Consider the following 19853-nt stretch of genomic DNA (forward strand, 5'->3'; position numbering starts at 1 on the left):
TCTGATTGTGTTCACCTGTTGCCCTTGTGTTTCTGCCTCCCCTGCCCAGCTGTGTCTTGTCCTGTGATTACCCCTCTTTGTATTTAGTCTTGTCTTCCCCTGTGTTCCTTGCCGGTTCATTGTCTTTCCTGTCTCCCTCCATGTTGGTCACGGTCAGTTTTGGTGTTATTGTTACCTTGTGCTACCTGTGTTTTTCATGCCATGTTTTTGTGTTCATCAGCTTTTAAAATAAAGCTCGCCTTTTGTTTCTAGACCTTTTACCTTTTCTGCATTTGGGTCCTACCTTTTTCCACGAATCATAACACTCAGATAGCGTGCATTGCATACAAAGTAAGGTTGTTCACTTTAAGAGAAAAAAAGGATAATGGGACAGATTCAACCTTGGGGAACATCTATTATGAGTATGACTATCATCAGAGGAACAGCAAAGTTTGGGAGAGAATCATTAAAAAGAGCGTCCCCAATTGGTTAGCATTTGACCAATTTGGGAAACAGAAGACCCTTCAGATACAAATCTGAGACATCATCACTATCACAAATACTTCACTTTTTACTCATCAAACAGCTACTGAGAAACATTAGCATTTAGAGTTGTGTTTGTGTCAACCTTGTGAGTGTACGTCCAATCTTTTTCACCTTTTTAGTTTAGTTTAGTTTCTACAAACTCTCTTTATATCTGGCAGGTTGCCAACTTTGTCCATTACTGGTGCTGGGAAGGAAGCATACAATGGGTTTATCAGAGCTTGCAAGGCATTTAAACCAAAACAAAGGATCTGCAAGATCCTAAAATGCTTAGTTGAAGATTGTCTATGGGCTTGTCATTACCACATTTCCACTGCATGGTACTGTACGGCTCTCCTCGACTCAAGCTCTATTTTGTCAACAAAAGTTGTGGATATAATCTGTTACCTAGTACTTTTTAGTTTGTGATTGATCAGAGAGAATCTTCACCAGTTCAACAGATAAACTGCACAAACCCGCAATTTATTTGTATTTATTTACAAATTAATTTAGTGTGTGAATAGTTGACATAGCAGTTTCATCATGTGTATCAACACCAATCAACTGATCCCAACTACACTTAAGGTGTGCTTTATCCTAACCATAAACCCCAACCCATAACCAATTGATCCATTTCTACCATACCAAATACTGATAAGAGCAACTTTTACAAACATTCAAAGTCCATACATTTTTACTTATTATGCAAACAATTGTTCACTCTCTCTAGTCTAAATCCAGCCGAAGACCACTCTTGAACTATATTTATTCTTCTAGCACCAAACATTCAGCCATGTCTATCAAGCCCAAGTACGGGCACGAGCAAAAATAGGACTCAAGAGCACAACCAGGCAAAAAGGTCTTTAGTCAGGCGTTTAATCCAAAAGGCAAATACAGGCAAAGGTCCAAAAATGTACAGACTGGAAGCAACGAAAAACAACCAACTAAGTTGGCGGAAAACTACTAAAGAAGCAACAACAAAAAAAACAACCAACTCGGTTGGTAAAAATGCTAAGCAGCTAGAACAATAGCTTACGTCAGGAGAGTAACATGGAGCACTTGCTGCTATACAGACAAGACGAACTGGCACTGACCAAGGAAACAGCACAGACTAAATACACAGGTGAGGAGTAATGATTAGGGACAGCTGAGGCTGAGGCCAGGCAGGTGATTAACAGGGAGCGAAAATACACAGGTGAGGGAGTGAGGCGATCAGCCAGGGCCAGGATGTGACGGTGGGTGTTTCTCAATCGCGAGTACGCTTGCTTGGTAGCACATGTCTGCCGAGCATCTTGCTTCAGAAGCGAGTCAAGAATACTTCCTGGCATTCGGAAAACGAAGTGTGGAACACGCTAGCAAGTGTGCAGGTGTGCCTCATATGAGAGGCCCCGCCTTACATCTTCTGCCACAGATTTGGGGAAATTGGTCCGTGCGCAAAGCATTGTGGGGATTTTAAGACCGCGAAGTCTACTCATGTGCAGACTCGATATTTCTCCAAACGGAGTACGCCGGGCTCGGTAGATTTCCAAGTATACTGGAGATTGGAACAGTACTTCGGCGGCACTCGATGACGTAGTATGCTTGAAGTAGTGGCTCTGAAGCAGCTTTACTCGCGATTGAGAAACACCCAATGTCAGCCAAAGATGGAGACTGTGGTGCCTGGCAGATGACAACCTGCGTCACATGGCTGTCACATGACTATTATTCCAATGGATAAGACCTTTTCCAGTTATAATTCACCTGCAAGTAATGCCAGAGTTATCCAGTCAGGTGTCCAGGGAGTCAACCTGCCATGAAATGACTTTAAAGGTCCCCTATTATACTGTTTTTCATCAATATATTATAGGTCTCAGATATATACAAAACATGTCTCTGAAGTGTTTGGCTCCAAATACCAAACAGATCATTGCAGCATCCCATAATCCCCTCTGTTTCAGCCCTGTTTCAAAAGTGCTGATTCTCTGTCTGTTACTTTAGATGAAAATAAGGAGCCACTCCCCTCTGAGAGACATTTGGTTAAAAAGAACACAATGGTGCTCTAGGAGGAGATTCAGGTGATAAGGTTGGGGGGGGGGGTTACCTTGGTCGGTGATTGGCTAATGGTTACACAAGCCAAAAAAATCGTTATGACATCATAAAGTGGCCAAAATCTGATCAGCTCATTTTCAGACAGGTTTTTATATAAATGGATCAGGACAAAAAGTGAGCGAATCTTTTTTCCTGAAACTTTCAGAATAGGAGCTTTCACACCGGAGCACTTTTCCCAGGAATAGTTCCGATAGTTCCTGGGATTTTGCATTCACACCAAAAAGATCTGGAACTAGAACTTTTTTTTGCGAACCTTTTCAGTCCCTGCTAGAGAGTAGGTACTTTCCTGGGAGAAAAAGTTTCCCATTTCTGATTGACTGGGCGAATTGCAAACCACGCCCCGTAAAACTCGGAAAAGTTTTGTGAAGCCGCCATTGTATTTGCTGGCATTAGCATTAGTAGCATTAGCTTTAGCCCAGCGCACCAACGGAGAGAGACTAACTTATGGCAACACAAAAAAAAACATGGGAGCGGTGGAGTGATGAGGAGGTGTCGGCGTTCTGGCGATTTACTCGGAAATGTACTGCTGGGACTCCCAGCAGCTTCTACTGAAGCCAGTCCCCAACTCCGGGGACTTCCGGCCGGGGACTTCGGGTGGCAGTATACGCCGTGAAGTTGTTTGCGGCCTGCCAGTAAACCCAAAGCAGAAGAAGAAGAAGTGACGTCAGCGGCTTCATTTGCCTAATCCTCCCTCAGGGACTTATTCCGGTGTGAACGTGATCTGCTCTTTAGTTCATCAGAACTAAAGAGTTCTGATGAACTAAGTTCTCATTAACTAAGTACTGAGAGCGCCTAATCTCTTTGCACAGAGGGGACACATGTTTATGTATAAAAGACATGAAAAAGTGGATTTTGCATAATAGGTCCCCTTTAAGCTTTTCTCAAACAGATTGCAAATCAACAGTGATATTATTTTGCAGATGGTTTGGTTTTTTAAACTCTGAAACCCAGCAACGGTTGTGTCGTCAGAGCATTAACGCTGCAAAAAGTAGTCGTCAAAATGTGATTACCATGTGAAGGCAGGGTGATGATAGCATGTCAGGACATAAAATAATCCCATGGTTACTCTTTCCAACTGTGAGAGCCAAGAAAACAATCACAGGTCTTGGCCTGGGTTGTTCTTGAATGTCTGTAAAGTATAGTTGTGAAGAAACTGAGCCTGCTTCCTCTCCTTTTTTTCGATGACCCCATTTTTGACACTAATTGGTGACGTCCTAAAAGCTCTTTGTTAGCCCACAGTGTTGAAATAAGTAACAAAGCATCAGTGCCGTATACACACTGCCATCCTTAAAAATGGAGTCAGCCCATGTAGAACCTTTATTAAAGCACCAGAAGCCTTGCTGTCTGAAACATTCACATCACCTTCCCTCCATTGGGATACTTTATCATCTGTAACTTAGATTCCTGTCACATCTCGTCTTCTATGGGTTCTTTGGACATCTCCACATGCATTAATCAGCACTAAAGCATCAACATGTAACTTGTGGACCTCCAGGGTTTCATCAGTATTCAACATTTTAAGTGTCTCCTCTTTTGCTGCTTGAATGCATTAAAGTGATGCATGTTTGAAATGCCAAAGACCATCCAAACCAGCCCCTTTGGTTCACTTTCACCACTTTCACCATTTGTGGACTTTTTCAGCTGTTTAATCAGTGAAGGGAAACAAAATCCAGATGGGCATCTCCGCAGTTTGTGGAATAAATGAAGATGTTTCCCGAGGCATTTTATTTGTTGTGCTTGGTTATTTGAACAAAATCTTGATCGAATCCCACAGAATGCATAATTCAGATATTCATAGTGGCAAGTTTTGATTATCAGAAAAGTGTGGGACTGCACGACTGTTTATGTCAAGCAGGTAACTAATCCTGAGAGAAATGAATGAGTTCTTCAAAAACATATTTCTGCGAAAAGCAACTGTCTGTAATGGCTTTCAAGTTAAATCACGGTGCACTCGGGTGACAAAGGTGGCTAAAAAGGTATCACCTCTAAGCATCTACAGTTACATCAGACAAGTCCAATACTTCCTCCCACTCCCCAGTTCAGTTGGTTGTCCATTGTCTCCAACAAAAGAACTTGACACTTTGAATTGAAGCATGTGATGGATAGCTTTTGAGGTCAGAAGCCTTTACCGGTATACTGGTTTCATCCCAGCCCAGCCGAGCTTCCAGCCTTGAATAGATTACACTTGTGTGAAGACTAAAGCATTATAAGCGGAGATTCATGGCCATTGTGGGAAAGATGGTTGGGTGATCCGACCGTCTGCTTATGTCCTCACATTTATAAGATGTATTTTGTGTTTGATTTACATAAAATGTGGTTTATATTTGTGCATTATATTCCCATTTTCAGGAGGATGGGAGTCATAAGGTTAAGGCAGTGATGCGATTACATAATTACAGCAAAATCTGAAATAGGACTTAGTACATACAGTAGAGGGTTAAAGACAAGGGATCAAATCAGCAACAAGAATTATCTCCATTGTGTCCCTGTCCTAAATGCATTTTTTCTTTTTCGAAATCATAGGCTTTACCTGCGTGAAACTGAAAGAGTTCATTGTACCAGCACATAACCAACATGAATATAACTTATCCTGATACAAGACTCAAACAAAGGACTCTCTATAATACTTATATCACTAACTTTATCACCATTGGCATTCCTTGCATCATGAGGGAAGCCTTTCCCACAGAGGGAAAACAATGGTTATCAGATAGTTTTTTTTAAATGCGATTCGGGAATGCTGGTTAAATGGACCCTGGACCGCCTCTTGCTTATTTAAATGTCCCATTGGTCAGGACATCATTCTGGACTCAATAATGAGGCGTTTTGCTTTTGAGGTGGCCTTAGTGGGATATTTAATATTTTACAGTTATAATCATTACAGGTAACAATTTCCTAAACACAAATCCATTCTTGTGATAACGTAAAATGATCCACGTTACCTACAAACTCTCTTTAAAGCAGCCCCACTCTGACTTTTTCCGTTTCCTATACGCGCCCATGCAGCCTCGCAGTAAAAAGGGTCAAGCGCCCAGTTAAAATACACAGTGTATAATTTTATAGCCTTTTCCCAACGGGGCTCCTGGTGCCGGTGTCGAGACGACAATGTGCAAGCAGCAGTGCCGCGCACAGATCAGTTTCATTCTTTGTCAGTTGTGAATAGGGGCGGAGGAAGCAAACTCATTAGATCCTATAAAAAGAAAGTATCCGAGATCATAAAACACCCGGCTGCAGGACTAAGTGCTCACTCACAGCCAGACGGAGACAGGGGAGGAAACCTCTTGTCAAGTTTCTCTCTGACCCTCAGAGCATCAGCATTTTAACAGATCCACTTCTTCATTGTTTCCCTCCTACACTGGGCTCTCAGATAACTGTGTCGATGGTTGTCATTCTTCTGAATAACTGATTTTCATCATCATCACCACTCTCTGTATTGCGTAACGCATGGACACTGACAGTGCGCACACTTGTCATTTAGAAACTAAGATTATTCAAGTCCTTTTTTTCTCTTTTTAGTATTTTTACGTTCATTTTCAAGGATGCTCGTCCTAACTTGGAATAGATGCTGTGTTGTGGTGGTTCTCGTCGCTTCACTGAAGACGGGGACATCCCAGGTATCAGAGGCGCGTCCAAAGGCGAACTTAATCAAGCCAGCTCTGTCGGAAGAGTCACCTACACCGGCTACAAACCGCACTGCTCACATCGGGATCACCAAGAAACACAACGTCCTTGCACAGGTACATTTCATTATTTCATTATCTGAGCATGTATGGATGGATATGCCAGCAGTACATTTACGCACAGCCTTCATTTGGGTAACATGATTAGCAGCCGTGGAATAATTAATACTAGTGGTAATAATAACGTCCAAAAAGTAGTGTTAACTTATTATAATAAGCATAACAAGAAAGAAGAACAGTTTCCCCCTTTGTAAATCACAATATTAGTATGCCGTGGATATAGAGAAGTGCATACTTGTGCGAGTCCTCTTCAAAACTGTCGTTATGGTGGATCTTGAGGTGTGTAAGTAAAGTAGCCCTATATGCCTTAAAAGAGCTTTCTCACGTGTGAATCGTTATTGGAAATTGCAGGGATTGGACCCCTCATAAACCCTAATTGCCTTTCAGACCTGACGCCACAGTCGCACTTCAACAGTAAATCATCAATGCCAGCAGAAATGTGAGAAAAAGTTAACACTTAGGGTAATTTTCTGTCTGGGTCTTAGTGTCATTAAAGTGGTCCAGACGCTTGCTGGGATTATGAGATTCTTACTGTGGGGCCTCTGAGGGATACTCTTACCAACCACTTAATACTCACTCAAAGTTATCAATTCCTGGCATTTCCTGCTGTTTCAACAAAGTGCCATATTACTGTAGTTTGACAGCAAACGTGGGATCAAAAAATATTAAAGATTTGGCACGCTTTATTCTGGCAAAAGTAACAAGTTGTGAACATTATGAGTGACTTTTATCAAGTGAGGAATTAGAGCTGTACATTTATTGCTTGGCCGGAAAAGCAAAGTTCTCCAAGGCACCAAATCTTTCCAATAAGTGGATATTTATGATACATTTTTTGGAGAGGTGAATTTATACTAATGTGGAAAAGAAACATGACACATCAGTCAAACACAAAACTGACAAATGCCAAGTGGTCTTCATCTCCCAGATAGATAACCACTAACTTTAAGTTTTAATTAAACATCAGAGTATCTTTTTGAGCAGCAGATGGCACTGCCACATCTCCATCAGGTCTCTCAACACACTGAAAGAGCTGATTACTCTTCTCCTTATGCATTTTTCCTGCCTGATGGTCTCACCCTCTAACTCATGTTGACATGTGGCCATTGAACTGTCTGTTGTATCACTTGCAGTGGTGATAGTGTTGGGTATCTGTGAAGCGCGTAGTGCTGAGAGCAGCGCTCTGACATCCAGCTCAGGCAGCAGAAATGATGGAAAAGCCACTTTCTCTCCTCTGTGGAGATCCAACCTCAAGCAAACCCTGCCAGACCTCAATTTGAACGCCTGCTTACATCTTTACCATTGCAATAATGTGGAGCGGTTTGGAAAAGTGGACTGAGGGGAACCGATATATGTGTGCAGAGACCACCACACTGTTAGAAAATGTCATGGTGCAGTGTGTCCAAATGAAGATGGCGAATAGCATTTATAGCAGGAGCGGGTAGATATGTATTTGTGTGTGTGTGTGTGTGTGTGTGTGTGTGTTCTGGATGCCAAGAGGTTTTCCAGAGTTGTAAAGTAACAGCCGCAGCTCAGCCTTGGCCAGAAATGCGGCTTGACGCTGGCAGGCAAACTGCACTGACCTTCTGCATCTCATCATATTCAGTGGCCATTTATGAGCAGAATAAATCAATGATAACAAGTCTGCTCTCTTCATGAGGCTGTAATAGCATAGTGAGGCATATATTTAGTCTAGGAGTGATCACAGGGAGTATATAACTGCAATTACTCTACCTTAGATTTTTTAATTATAATAAATGCACTGAGCAGGTTGCACAGCACCAAACGGCTCATCACTGAGACGCTTTCTCTCTGAAGTGGTTCACAGAAGGCACCCTGAAATATTTTTCAACTTTGTCTGATTTTGTGAAGTGATTACTGCTGATTAAGGCTTGGGTGTAAGTTTGGAAAATGGGCATGCATCAACTCAAATTTCTCCTCTGGCATTTGCATTATGAGGAAACCTCAGAGTTGATATCTAAGATTTATGGTCGATGGATGCTGTTTGTTTGAATTTGTAAGAAATAGTTGTCAGTTTACTAAACCTTGGGAGAAATGACAGTGGTTTCCAGATTGTACCTATGCCAGTTTGCCAGTTTTGTGAGTGATAATCTCAATATATGACCCTTTTTTCAGTCTGCAGTCAAACACAAATATATAACCTTTTCACACCATGTAAGGCAGCTCTTTCTCTGACAGTTAAGTTTACAATTACAAGAAATCTCTCTAAGAATCGCCCTCGTTGGCTCATGTTTAAATGTGGCAAGTTATCGAGGAATGAGTCCAGCCACCCTGTGGAGAGGAGCCGTTGAAGCAGGAAACAAGGGTGTAATTTGTGTTTTTAGTCATCAAATTAGAACCGCTTCTCAAAGCTGTCGGTTGTTTGACAGCTTAATGTGTTTTTATTTCCTGTTGCTACTGACAGCTTTGGGCGATAAGGCTTACATTAATCACACACTAACCAGGGTCGGGTTTTGGCTTTCCCTCGGCGTGGTTCAGTTTGGGCAAATTGCTTTCCAGTTGTCCGACCCTTTTCACATCATCCTGTCTCGAGTAAAACCGACAAAACCGAAATGTACGCCTATAAGACCTTGACAGCTGCCGCTCGTGGGTGGCACTGTTGGATCCTTGGAAGAGAACCAACAGAAATGGATAGCACAGGCTCACCACTGTGACCTCTGAACCCACAGGGGAACCGACAGCGTGGCGGCATTCATGCGGTACGTGTCTGTAAAACAGCAGCCCGGTCAGTCAGCCAGTCAACTAGCTGCTTTATTTAATTCAACACAGAGATGACTTTAATAAGCGATCTCTGAGGGCTCTGCCTGTAAACGTAGAGCCACGTCCTTTCCCTTTCTCTCAGCCCTGCCTGCCCCCTAACCCTAAATGAATGTTTGGTGATCCTAATGAGCTGAGAAAAGAGGTGTGAGTGCTTGTTAGCGCTCGGCTCCGTTTGTGCTTCAGTCCCTCGTCCTGTGGCCTTTGCAGTCCGTGGGTCCCTCGGGTGCTGTGAGGGCCATGCACTGGAGCCATTAGGGGTCTCATGTGGAAACTCACTTCATTGAAATTGGACCTGTTAATGAGAGAGGCGACCTGTGCACCTCTCATTCCACAGGATTACACCTTTTAGAGCAGCCCACTTGCTAGAATAGCATATAGAGCTTTTCCCCTTTCCTTTGATAGTCTTTGAAGAGCGCAGTCATGTACGCTGGCTGTGTGCCTCTCTTTGTGTCCGATGAATAAGATCAACCCAGCATGTATACTTAACTTAAGGAAAGCCTAGTTTTTGGAGAGTTTGGATTCTAGCACTCAAAGGGACATGCCCATAAACACATGTGTTTTGAGTGATGAAAGACGCCAAGCTGCGTTTGAAGACATGGTTTGTACGAGTGACTTGTGTGCAGCCATCCCTATGTTATCTGATACTGCCTGTCTGTGCTTTCAGGGCATATGAAGTTTGTTTATCCAGTGACATCGTTTATTTGACTCTGTAAGGCCCCTGCCAGTCATTAACACCATTCACTGTTTCAGGTTAGGGTCTGAATTCTGAAGGTCAAGGGCAAGCATGAGCTCAAAGTTTGGATGTGTGCTGAGTGTTTGATCCTTTTTTTACTTCGGATTTGTTGTAGTTTGCTCTTTAATGTTTTTGGTTAGACATAAACAATGCAAGACAATAATTATGAACTGCTGTTATTGTTAAGGCAGTAGCCCTCCGTATACAAACAGTAAAGGGACTGTATGGAAATGATTATGGTGGTAAAGGGGTTCAGAAAAGAGGATAGCCTATGTTTAAACAAAGTTAAAGAATGTACCAATTAACTCTGTTATATTCTTTCGGCCTTTTTTGTTAGGACCATGTTGCAATTTCTTTGTAAGTCTGTAGAAGAGTTCAAAGAAAACCACTCTTCTTGGAAAGGGCCTTGTTGTGTTTTTGTACAAAGTGAAACATATTATCCGAACCCCTTCACCATCTCTGAATTTTAAACCCTCAAACTCCACACCAGAGGCAATACCTTTTGTTATTTCTATGCATTACACGGCACTTCCACATCATTATATCAGCACTTTGGAATGACTCCACAAAGGTAAATAAGGGACCCAAAGAGGGTAAGGGTTCAAAGCCCTGTATATCCGGCAGTAAATCCCTTGTAGATTGTTGCTCCTGCACATTCAAAGTTCCTCTTCAAAGCCGCAGCGCTTCACCAGCACGAGGGCAGCACGAGACAGGGCCGGGGGCTTCCTCTGTCTGTCTCTGCCTTTATCGTCCCACCAGCATACCAAGAGAGGCTGCAGAGTACACCGTTTTCATCCCACTTCCTGCGCAGGATCCAGGGCTGTGCTTTTATGTGCGAAGGCTGTTGAAGGGAAAATAAGGGAGCAACAGAAGCAAAAGATGTGAGATAAATGAGATGCATCCAAATGGAGCTTCATCCCTCAGAAGATGCGAATGAGGCGTTTTAAAACATGACAAGATAAGGCGAGATTATCAGATGCGACTTAAGGGTCAGTCTTGTATCGTTGGGTTTCAAAGGGCTGTGTCTTCCAGGTTGAGCCGTGATGGAAGAGGTGATCCCTGGGTTTCTTCTTCTGCTTCTGCCCTTAACATATGCATTGCAATCAATCCAAGCAGCTGGCCAAAGAGACAGAAAGGAGTCGGAGTTGGAGGGGGTATGAAGTACTTCTGCATGTTCTCGGGCCCATTTGTCTTCATATTTAGATAGCAGCACATTTTTCATGTCACGGAAAAAAACTCCCACTGCAGTTTTTTGAACTTGAGACCATATTTCAAGCATATTTCTCTCCTCAGCTGTGATCACCCCAACAGTACGTGGTGATGTACATGTTCCTCTTAATGAGCAGTTGACACAAAAACAAGCAGTTGACACAATAACAGGCTGATGAGGTGGAAAATGTGTTCATGACATTAGAATAAGAAGAAACTTAGATTTTTCTCTGAGTGGAGTAAAGTCCATCTGCTGAGAAATACCTTGACATGTGGTTAAAAGCTTTCAAAAGTACAGCTTGAGTTTGTTTTCTTGCTAATAGTCGGATTAGAAGATCAATACAGTGCTTATGTCTGTGTGTTAGAAACAGAGCTAGAGCCAGGGGGCGAATAGCTTTACTTAGCATAAAGAGCTCCTCAAAATCTTACTAATTAAGACCTTATTTATATTGTTGGTTTAATTTCTAAGCCCAAAGTCTGTTTCCAAAAAATTGAAAGGGTTGGTTTTACTGTAGATGGAGCTGCAACTTTATTGCGCAGAAACATTGAGAAAAATCGGTATCAAGATTCTTAACCAACTTTCTACAAGAAAGCCAAAGGTAATTAATAATATTGTTCTTTTTAGATTTTGCGCTTATGTTAGGGCTTCTCAGTGAATTAATGTTGCACACAAATAAAGTTATAGGGAGGGAGCTTTAAAAAAGGAATAGTGAAATTGCTGGATTCTATACTCTTCCCATAATGCAGCTTGATGGCGTCCATACAGTATTTGTTCCTACCTGCCTTGCCAACAACCATTTATTTCAAACCCCCGGATTAATCGTTATACCCCAAAGCCAAGACAACCCTAATTACATCAATAGTTATTTTCCTCTGGAAACCACAGAAGACAATGCATTTGTTGAAAAGTCCTCCCCATGACGTGTAAACTGGTCTTCGTGTGTACGATCGGAGGAGCGTCCCTTTGAAACAAATCCTTTGAATATTCTGAGAACTGCTCTGAACACAGTAGTAATTAAGAAATATTTAGAATCCATCAAACACCAGGGCTTTGTTACTTTCATCAACACATTAAGCATCTGCATTGTGGCAATCTGTCATAATGATGGATGAGGATTCAGTTGAATATTCCTGCTCATTTTTCTACGTCTGTATCATTGCCTCCATGTGTTTCCAGCCTGAGAAAGTCTGCATGGCATTCGTCCAACAACTCTAATCTTGTTCACTTTCTGAAGCATGTTGAGAAACAACTTCTAATGTGCTGAAATATTGATTTTGTTGATAGATCAATAGAACATGTGGCGTACAGTCATTATTGTTGTTTTGGGCACGGCAGCCCCTCTCCGCTGACCGTCATAAACCCAAAAGGAGTTTCCTTTTTATTGTGGCTGAAATGATAATACTCTAAATTAACCCTCTGTCTTGTTCATTCTCATGTTTATTGTTCCATGTTTGTCAGTGGTAAGTAAGCCACATTAAATCAGATCTGTCAGTACAGTACCAGCTAAATTGGGATGTGGTGCTGGTCGTGGTGTGCCAGCCAAAACGTTGTTCTAATGTCGGTCTACACGGGACATTATTTACACAGCCACAATGTAATCCTGACAATTTTCACTGATCTGCATGTTTGAATAGTTGTCTATCCATTGCAAAAACAAATCCCTATCGTAGAAAGCAAATGGCTTAAAATACTAAGAGGATTTGCAGCAATTGGAAAAACCCAGTGACCTGAGCGGCTTTGTGTCTCGCCCATGTGGACTTGAACCTGAGTTTGGGTGTTTTCTTATAGCTCTTGAGGAATTCAGTGCAAATTTGTGACATTTCTTGCAAAACAAATGTACAACAAACACTATTGTTCCTTCTCCAAAACGAACGGGGGCAGTTCTTGCATGTGTGCAGAATTCCAGTAAAACTTCCCATCGGTGCACGCGCTTGCTATGGAAAAAATGAGCTTGGCCTTAATTGTACTTCTCGATGGTGTTGACAGTGGTTGTTTTTGCTAAAGTGGTCATTTCACTGCACTTACGGTAAAGACATAAAAGTTATTCGTGTGTCTAGCTGGACAACAGAATGTCCCAACCTCTCAGTGTAAACACAAGAAATACTAGAGCAAAAACAAAGCCAAATTGACTATGAAGGAGTATGATTAGCTACAGTAATTGCCCCTCAATTATGTCTGTAGACTCATTAACCCTCTGAACACTTTGAGAGAAATTGAGAGAAACTGAAGTGGTTTGGAAATTGTAATAGCTCTATTGTCTGGGACCTGAAACAAATGACCACATTACATGACTCTAAGTGCAGACATGTTAATCCCTACAACATGTCGTCCTCTCAAATTGAATGCAAAGGGACCACAGCCCGTAGTCAGTTTACCCAAAGCAAACAATCAACATATTTTCTTACTCATCCTTAATAGTATTTATAGAGTTATTAGTTGAGTTTTCAGATCTCTGCATGCTGCTGAGACTTCTGTCACCACCTCATGGTAAATGGCATTTGGTTCAGATGTCAAAAACATGTTCAAAATGACACTCGTAAAATCTAGCATCACTGTCTAAAATAAGAGACAGCATAGAAACCTTAAACACAAAGTCACTCTTAACTTGAATTAAATCTTCAAGGTTTCCCTTAGTAAAGAATATAACAATCTTCTCTTGAAACAGTCAATGCAATTCACAAAAAGTGCACATAAATGCAATTAAAATATCGTTGGATATTATCTGATTGTCTGCCTCCTTGATCAAATTCTATCTGGTAAAAGTAAGATGTGGACTTTTCCTACATGATGACTTGAATTTAAGTTGAGTTTTTTCCCAAGCTCCTGTTTTTGGTCTAACCAAGAGTCTCTTTAAAGACTTCTAACTCAAGCATAACATGAGTTTTATTTGGCTTGTTAACAGCTACAATTTAACTTTTGCGACCTGAGGTGCACGGTGTAACTGTGGTGCTTGGAATGGAATTAGAAGGAATGTTACTGTGTTAGGTCTGGGAAAGTTGCGGTTTACAGAGTTGTGCATGACCAACACAATACACAATGTGCCTCCTCTGTAACCACGGTGCCCTCTGCATCACAGCACTCTGATAATCTGGTAGACATTTTGTAATCATTGCGAATCAGAGATCACACACGACCAACACATAATATGCCACATTTAATCAAATACATTTAGGGGGATAAAACACATTGGTTTGCCAATCAGATGATCTAATGCCCAATCAAACGGGACATTTTTATGACTTTAGATGTTGAACAGCCCTTTTTTACACTCATGCACAGCCACATGTTGTTTTATGACTCGGAGGAAAGTTGATCAATGTCAAATATCAAAGGCAACCATTTTTATATCATAGCACATTTTGAAATAGACCTGCTCATGCTTGCTAAAATAAAACAAAACTTAACTTCACATTGTGACATGCACTTGTTTAATATATTCTGAAAATATGGATGATTCCACTGCCACCACTTTGCACTTATTTACTTAAATCGTATTGACAAACCTGCACCTACAAGGCAAAATGCATTGGTTATTATATTCCGTTGATATCTTTTTCTCAAAGCTGCTAATTGTTTTTTGAAATCACAGACATTTTCAACTTTGAACACACCTTTGTTAAGACAAATGTATGCTTTTAAAAGGCAGGATCTTTCTTGAACGATGTAAATTCATGAAGTAAATGCATCTTTTCCTCAGCAGGTGTACCCATGCAGCAACGATAAGGAGTGCAGCGTGGGGAGCTACTGCCACAGCCCTCAGCAGTCTCCCCCCCGCTGCCTCAACTGCCGCAGGAGGAAGAAGCGCTGCCATCGAGACGCCATGTGCTGTCCTGGGAACCGCTGCAGTAACTGTACGTACCACACACACACACACACACACACACACACACACACACACGACACACACACACACACACACACACACACACACACACACACACACACACACACACACACACACACACACACACACACACACACACACCACACACACCACACACACACACACATTTTCAAAGCACATCAGGTTGGGTTATGTTGTGACTGCAGGGTACGAGTCAGACATTTGATTTCTTATGCAGATATTCTGGAAAAAGTGACTGCTTCCAAGAGACTGAATCAAAGACATTTAAATAATGTTTAACACATGCTTTCAGACAGAATCAAGAAGTGTAGTTGAATTGATGACCAGAGGTTAGGAATCATTGGTCTCATTTATGAAGAAAGTGTTTGTGCAGAACCTCTAGGAAATGGTTGTTTGTTTTAAAGTGACATATCTGTCCAAACATTTGCAGTTAATCCCCTTGAAAAGCCACATTTAGCAATCCCTAACCCACACTATTTTACCATACTACCATATTGATTTGACTTTAACCTTGTTGGCCATTAGCTTGAATAATATTCTATGTAGTTTCTTGACAAAGAAAGCAGGGTTGCTAATGTTTTCTGTGATGTTTGATCCCTTATTTTTCTGTCTGCAGTTATTTGTGTGCCCATCTCCGAGAGTGTTCTCTCACCTCACATCTCAGCTTTAGACGTGCATAACAAACTCTCCACCAAAGACCAGAGCTGGAGGAAGAATGGAAATCCGCACGCTAAGCACTCTCTCAAAGGTGAGGTTTATGTTTAAAACATGTCCACTGGAAACCTTTCCCTCTCCAAACACTGGCCCGTTTGTTTTCTCTCTCAGTTTTTCTGCTGTTGAATCTTTTTGTTGTTCACTGTCTGCATGTCCAACAGAGTTCATGGTTGACGCCAATCCACAAACTATGTTGATAATTACAGCTCGGCTCATGTGTCAGTGTCTGTGAGCGTAGAGCGCAGCGTGGGGAGCCGAGGCAGTAACCACAATGCGAGAGCTGTTTCTGCACCTACACTTTCATTGACAGCACACAAGTGAAAACCACAGAATGCAGGTTTGGCATGATTATAGCTAATAACTCCCTGAGCCCCCTGCTTAGCGTTCATGTCACCATTTAAGTTATTGTAAAGGGCCCATCCATAAAGCAATAGGTTTAATGAGACACTTAAATTACTCAACTTGAAATGCACCCTCAAGACAGCAGGCTGCAATGCTAAAAGCAATGTGAAAATTGCAGCACTACTTAAAGTTGCTATAAATGAGTGCATTTACTTTTATCAGGCTTGACTCACTGTGCCTACTTATAACATTATAGTGGAATTATACAAGCTGTTGTTTAAGAGAAATTCAGTGGTGTTAAAGCAATGAACAACAGTCAGGTTTAGCAGTCCCTCACGCTGATGATTCAAACGTTATATTTAGATAACTAATCAACCGTATGGATTGATTGGTTTGTGGATTGACGCTTTTGACTGGAGGTGATATTCATTTGCAAACTGCATGACTAAATTATACTATTCATAAGAGCAATGGTAACATCCAGCCAAGAATATTATATTTAAACCAGATGGGACAATAGTAAGTACACAGAATAAACAAATTGTTTGCTCTTTTAATGTTAACAGATCAATGCTTTTTTTTGGGTTTCTCACACATAATGCAATCTGAATAGAAATGTATGGAATATTTATGGAAAACAGCTTGACAAACAATAATCATACATTTCCTGTGCTTTATAATCTGAATCACTATACAGCCAAACTCCAAGACGCTGGGGCGATTTCACAAAGTTCTTTCATGTCTCTGATTAAGCATTTCTTTCTGTTCTCCGAAACAGACATATGTCGAAGTGATAAACAGTTTGTAGATCTTTTGTTTGCTGGTTCTCCGCTGATCAGTGCTGTTTACTGTCTTCCTCTGTTAGGACACGAGGGCGACCCTTGCCTGCGTTCCTCCGACTGCTCGGAGGGCTACTGCTGCGCCCGCCATTTCTGGACCAAAATCTGCAAGCCGGTGCTGAGGCAGGGGGAGGTTTGCACCAAGCAGAGGAAGAAAGGCTCTCACGGCCTGGAGATCTTCCAGCGCTGTGACTGTGCCAAGGGCCTTTCCTGCAAGGTGTGGAAAGACGCCACCTCATCGTCCAAGTCCAGGCTCCACATGTGCCAGAAGATCTGAAGCGGGGGAGGGGGGGGGGGGCAGCTGCTGTCGGCGTAGAGTGCTCTGTCTCCATCTGCCAGGGAAAGTTTCTTAAAGGACGGGTTGTGGCGGTATTGAAAAGGAGAAAAAGACAGAGACTAACAAGAGACAGAACAAACTGTGTGGGTTCAAGCTCGCTGTTCGGCAAGCGGGGAGTGAATGGGATTTGCTTTAATGTGTCTGCTGCGAGCGCTCCATCCCTGCACCCATATACACACACACAAGCACACACACACACACACACACACACTCAGCATGGGTTTGTGATCAATGTTGTTGTTGCACACAAATACATATTCTTTTTTACACTCGGGACATTCAGGGAGCCACTAAGTTAGCCAGTAGCTGTGATAGGTGAGGACCTTTTTTTAGATGGAGGCCACAGGGTTAGCAGTCTTTCATTAAACTTCCACTTGTATAAATAAGACAGAAAAACAATTAACAGACAAGCCATATTTTTTACTGCACAGAACATGCTTTACCGGCCTCCAAAGATCTGACGTGTGATGTCCTGTGTCTCAATGCTGGATCTGACATCATTTGTTATCTGTTTAGTCAGAATTTCAATATCTTGTTTGTTTTTGAGTCTTGTGGAATTTAGCTATTTATATGCAGGACATTTACAAACAGTAACAAAGTCCAGACCCACGAAATACCAGTCATATCATATGAGGAACTAAGTGCATACACTCTTCACTTCAGAGCTTGACTTATGTAACAGCATACGGAGACTTCAATGCAACGCATGATGCTCTTAAACCAAAGAATGAAAGAATATTTACTTCAGAGTTATGAGTTTCATCTGGGGTATTAGCCCCTCGGCCCATTTTTAGCCACAAGAAGAGAGATAAAGTATTGTGTCCGTCGTGGAAACCTTGTTTGATCTGTCAGATGCAGCTGCAATCTATTGTGATAGAAACTGTGTGGGTTTGCACTGAGGCAGTCTCCGTGTTCCTGATACCAAACCAGAGAATGGCTCTGCTTTTTCAATCACATAAACAGGACTCAAGGATACCATGGAAGTGCAATTCTTTCCATGTACAATGCCAACAGGAGAGGAGTCGTGAGAAGATGATTAGACTTAAAACACGCTCCGTAAACCCGATGCTTTTTAAAATATATTGCAGATTGAATCAACATCAACACACAGCCCTGTTTATTTTTTCAGTTTTCCCAAATATCATAGCACGCTTCTTTCTCATGAAATAAGCTGCAGTTTTGTTGTTATGAAGGTTAAGCAATGCCCCCCCAAAGCACAACTTCCTTAAACAACCACTTGATAGCTACACAGTCAACATAATATCACATTTGCCTCTTTTTAGAGCATCAACTACACATATTTTGTAACCATTTAAAATACCAATAAGCTCTTATATTGTAAATAGATTGGAAACAATGACCATGTATTTAAGAATCAATGTATATCATGTACATATTATAAAAATATGAATCTTAAATGTTGCAGGAAAATGATCTAGGTGAGAAGAGTAATGAGGGATGAAATAGGAGCAGACTCAAAGTAATGTAGTTAAAATGATAAACGCTGTGTGTATAGACACAGGGGAAAGGCATTGATGGCTTTGATATTACAGACTGAATGCATCATAAGGATGTTTCCAAAAAGAGGGACGAGCACATGAATTTCCAAAACAGTTTGTGTAAATGGTGTGTACTGTAAATGGTGTCAAGATTTATATCCCGCTAAATATTGTTTGTGTCTATACTGATTTGTTTTGTGTATTTACGTATTTGTGTATGATGAATGAATAAAAGAATGTATTTTGTATCATTGGTTACACAGGACTGGTTATTACTCGTTTTTATGTTTGGGTTTTTATAATAAAAGACAGGAGGTAGAACAAAGGCAACATGGAAAATGCTTATTAAAAAAGGTAGAAACATGAAATGCAATCTATTTAAAATGTCAAAAAGAACACTGGCTTATTTCAGACATGCAGAACGTCATATAGCAATTTTCAATTTTTCTTTTACTTTACCCTTCATTAAATGACATGAACAGTAAAAGCACGTAAAACTTGATTTCCAATCTTAAAGTGGCCCCTGAAGTTTTCTTGCAAACAGTTATTTTCAGATTCAGTTTTAAACACAACTTTTCAAGGGGTCTAAATAATGTGCTCCATTCTCAGAAAACATTTGAACAGCTTACATCAATGTAGAAAAAAACAACAAACCGTCTTATTAAAGGTAGGGTAGGTAAGAATGGAGAAACCAGCTCGAGTGCGCTAGATTTTGAAAGTACACAACCGGAAGAAATCTGCCTCTTCCTTCAGACTTCCTTACAGAGCCCCTCCTCCAACACACACGGACGCGCACATGACCAATGAGGGCACGAGATAAGTTTGTGCACAGATGGAAGGCTGACAGGCAGGTAGGCCATCCAGTGACTTTAGCCAGGCCGGCTAAAATGATTGGTCGTGCTTTTTACAGCGCCACGGCTTCCACAGATGACATTCTTTTATGTATTTATTGTCAAAGCATTTAATGTATTCATTGCTATCGGGATGTTAAGAGCATTCCATGGAATATAACAAAAAGTGTATCTGAAGTGAATTACCTACCCCACCTTTAGGAATATAAAGGTTGTAGCTACTTCTCCTGGACTATGTTGGGTTGACGTGAGAAACAAACCCAAAACTGTCATCGGATTTGGTTTCAGAATTGCGAAATAAAAACAGCAGAACCTTCCAGTTAAAAAGGTAAGATGGTTGCAACTTGTTCATACAT

The 19853-nt window shown here is 41.3% G+C and overlaps 1 protein-coding gene across 2 annotated transcripts; it reads left to right on the forward strand.

Moving 5' to 3' along the window:
• The first annotated feature begins 5838 nt into the window (after positions 1–5838).
• dkk2 (dickkopf WNT signaling pathway inhibitor 2) lies at positions 5839–18895 on the forward strand. Of its 2 annotated transcripts, none has more exons than XM_034129311.1 (4): positions 5839–6326; positions 14748–14901; positions 15532–15663; positions 16837–18895. In XM_034129311.1, exons 1-4 carry the CDS (start codon positions 6129–6131, stop codon positions 17085–17087), a joined length of 735 nt encoding a protein of 244 aa, XP_033985202.1. In that variant the 5' UTR covers positions 5839–6128; the 3' UTR covers positions 17088–18895. The 2 variants fall into 2 exon arrangements, with proteins under 2 accessions (XP_033985202.1, XP_033985203.1); XM_034129312.1 differs by having other exon boundaries at positions 14751–14901.
• Positions 18896–19853: the final 958 nt, after the last annotated feature.

The sequence above is a fragment of the Trematomus bernacchii genome, unplaced genomic scaffold, assembly GCF_902827165.1.
Source record: "Trematomus bernacchii unplaced genomic scaffold, fTreBer1.1, whole genome shotgun sequence".
In the NCBI taxonomy this organism is placed as follows: Eukaryota; Metazoa; Chordata; class Actinopteri; order Perciformes; family Nototheniidae; genus Trematomus; species Trematomus bernacchii.

Excerpts from the sequence above, each read along its gene's own strand:
- dkk2 (XM_034129311.1), top strand. The coding sequence starts at position 6,129 with ATGCTCGTCCTAACTTGGAATAGATGCTGTGTTGTGGTGGTTCTCGTC. Across the intron at positions 6,327-14,747 it reads AACACAACGTCCTTGCACAG|CAGGTGTACCCATGCAGCAA; the intron begins GTACATTTCATT and ends TCTTTTCCTCAG. Across the intron at positions 15,664-16,836 it reads CGCTAAGCACTCTCTCAAAG|GACACGAGGGCGACCCTTGC; the intron begins GTGAGGTTTATG and ends TTCCTCTGTTAG.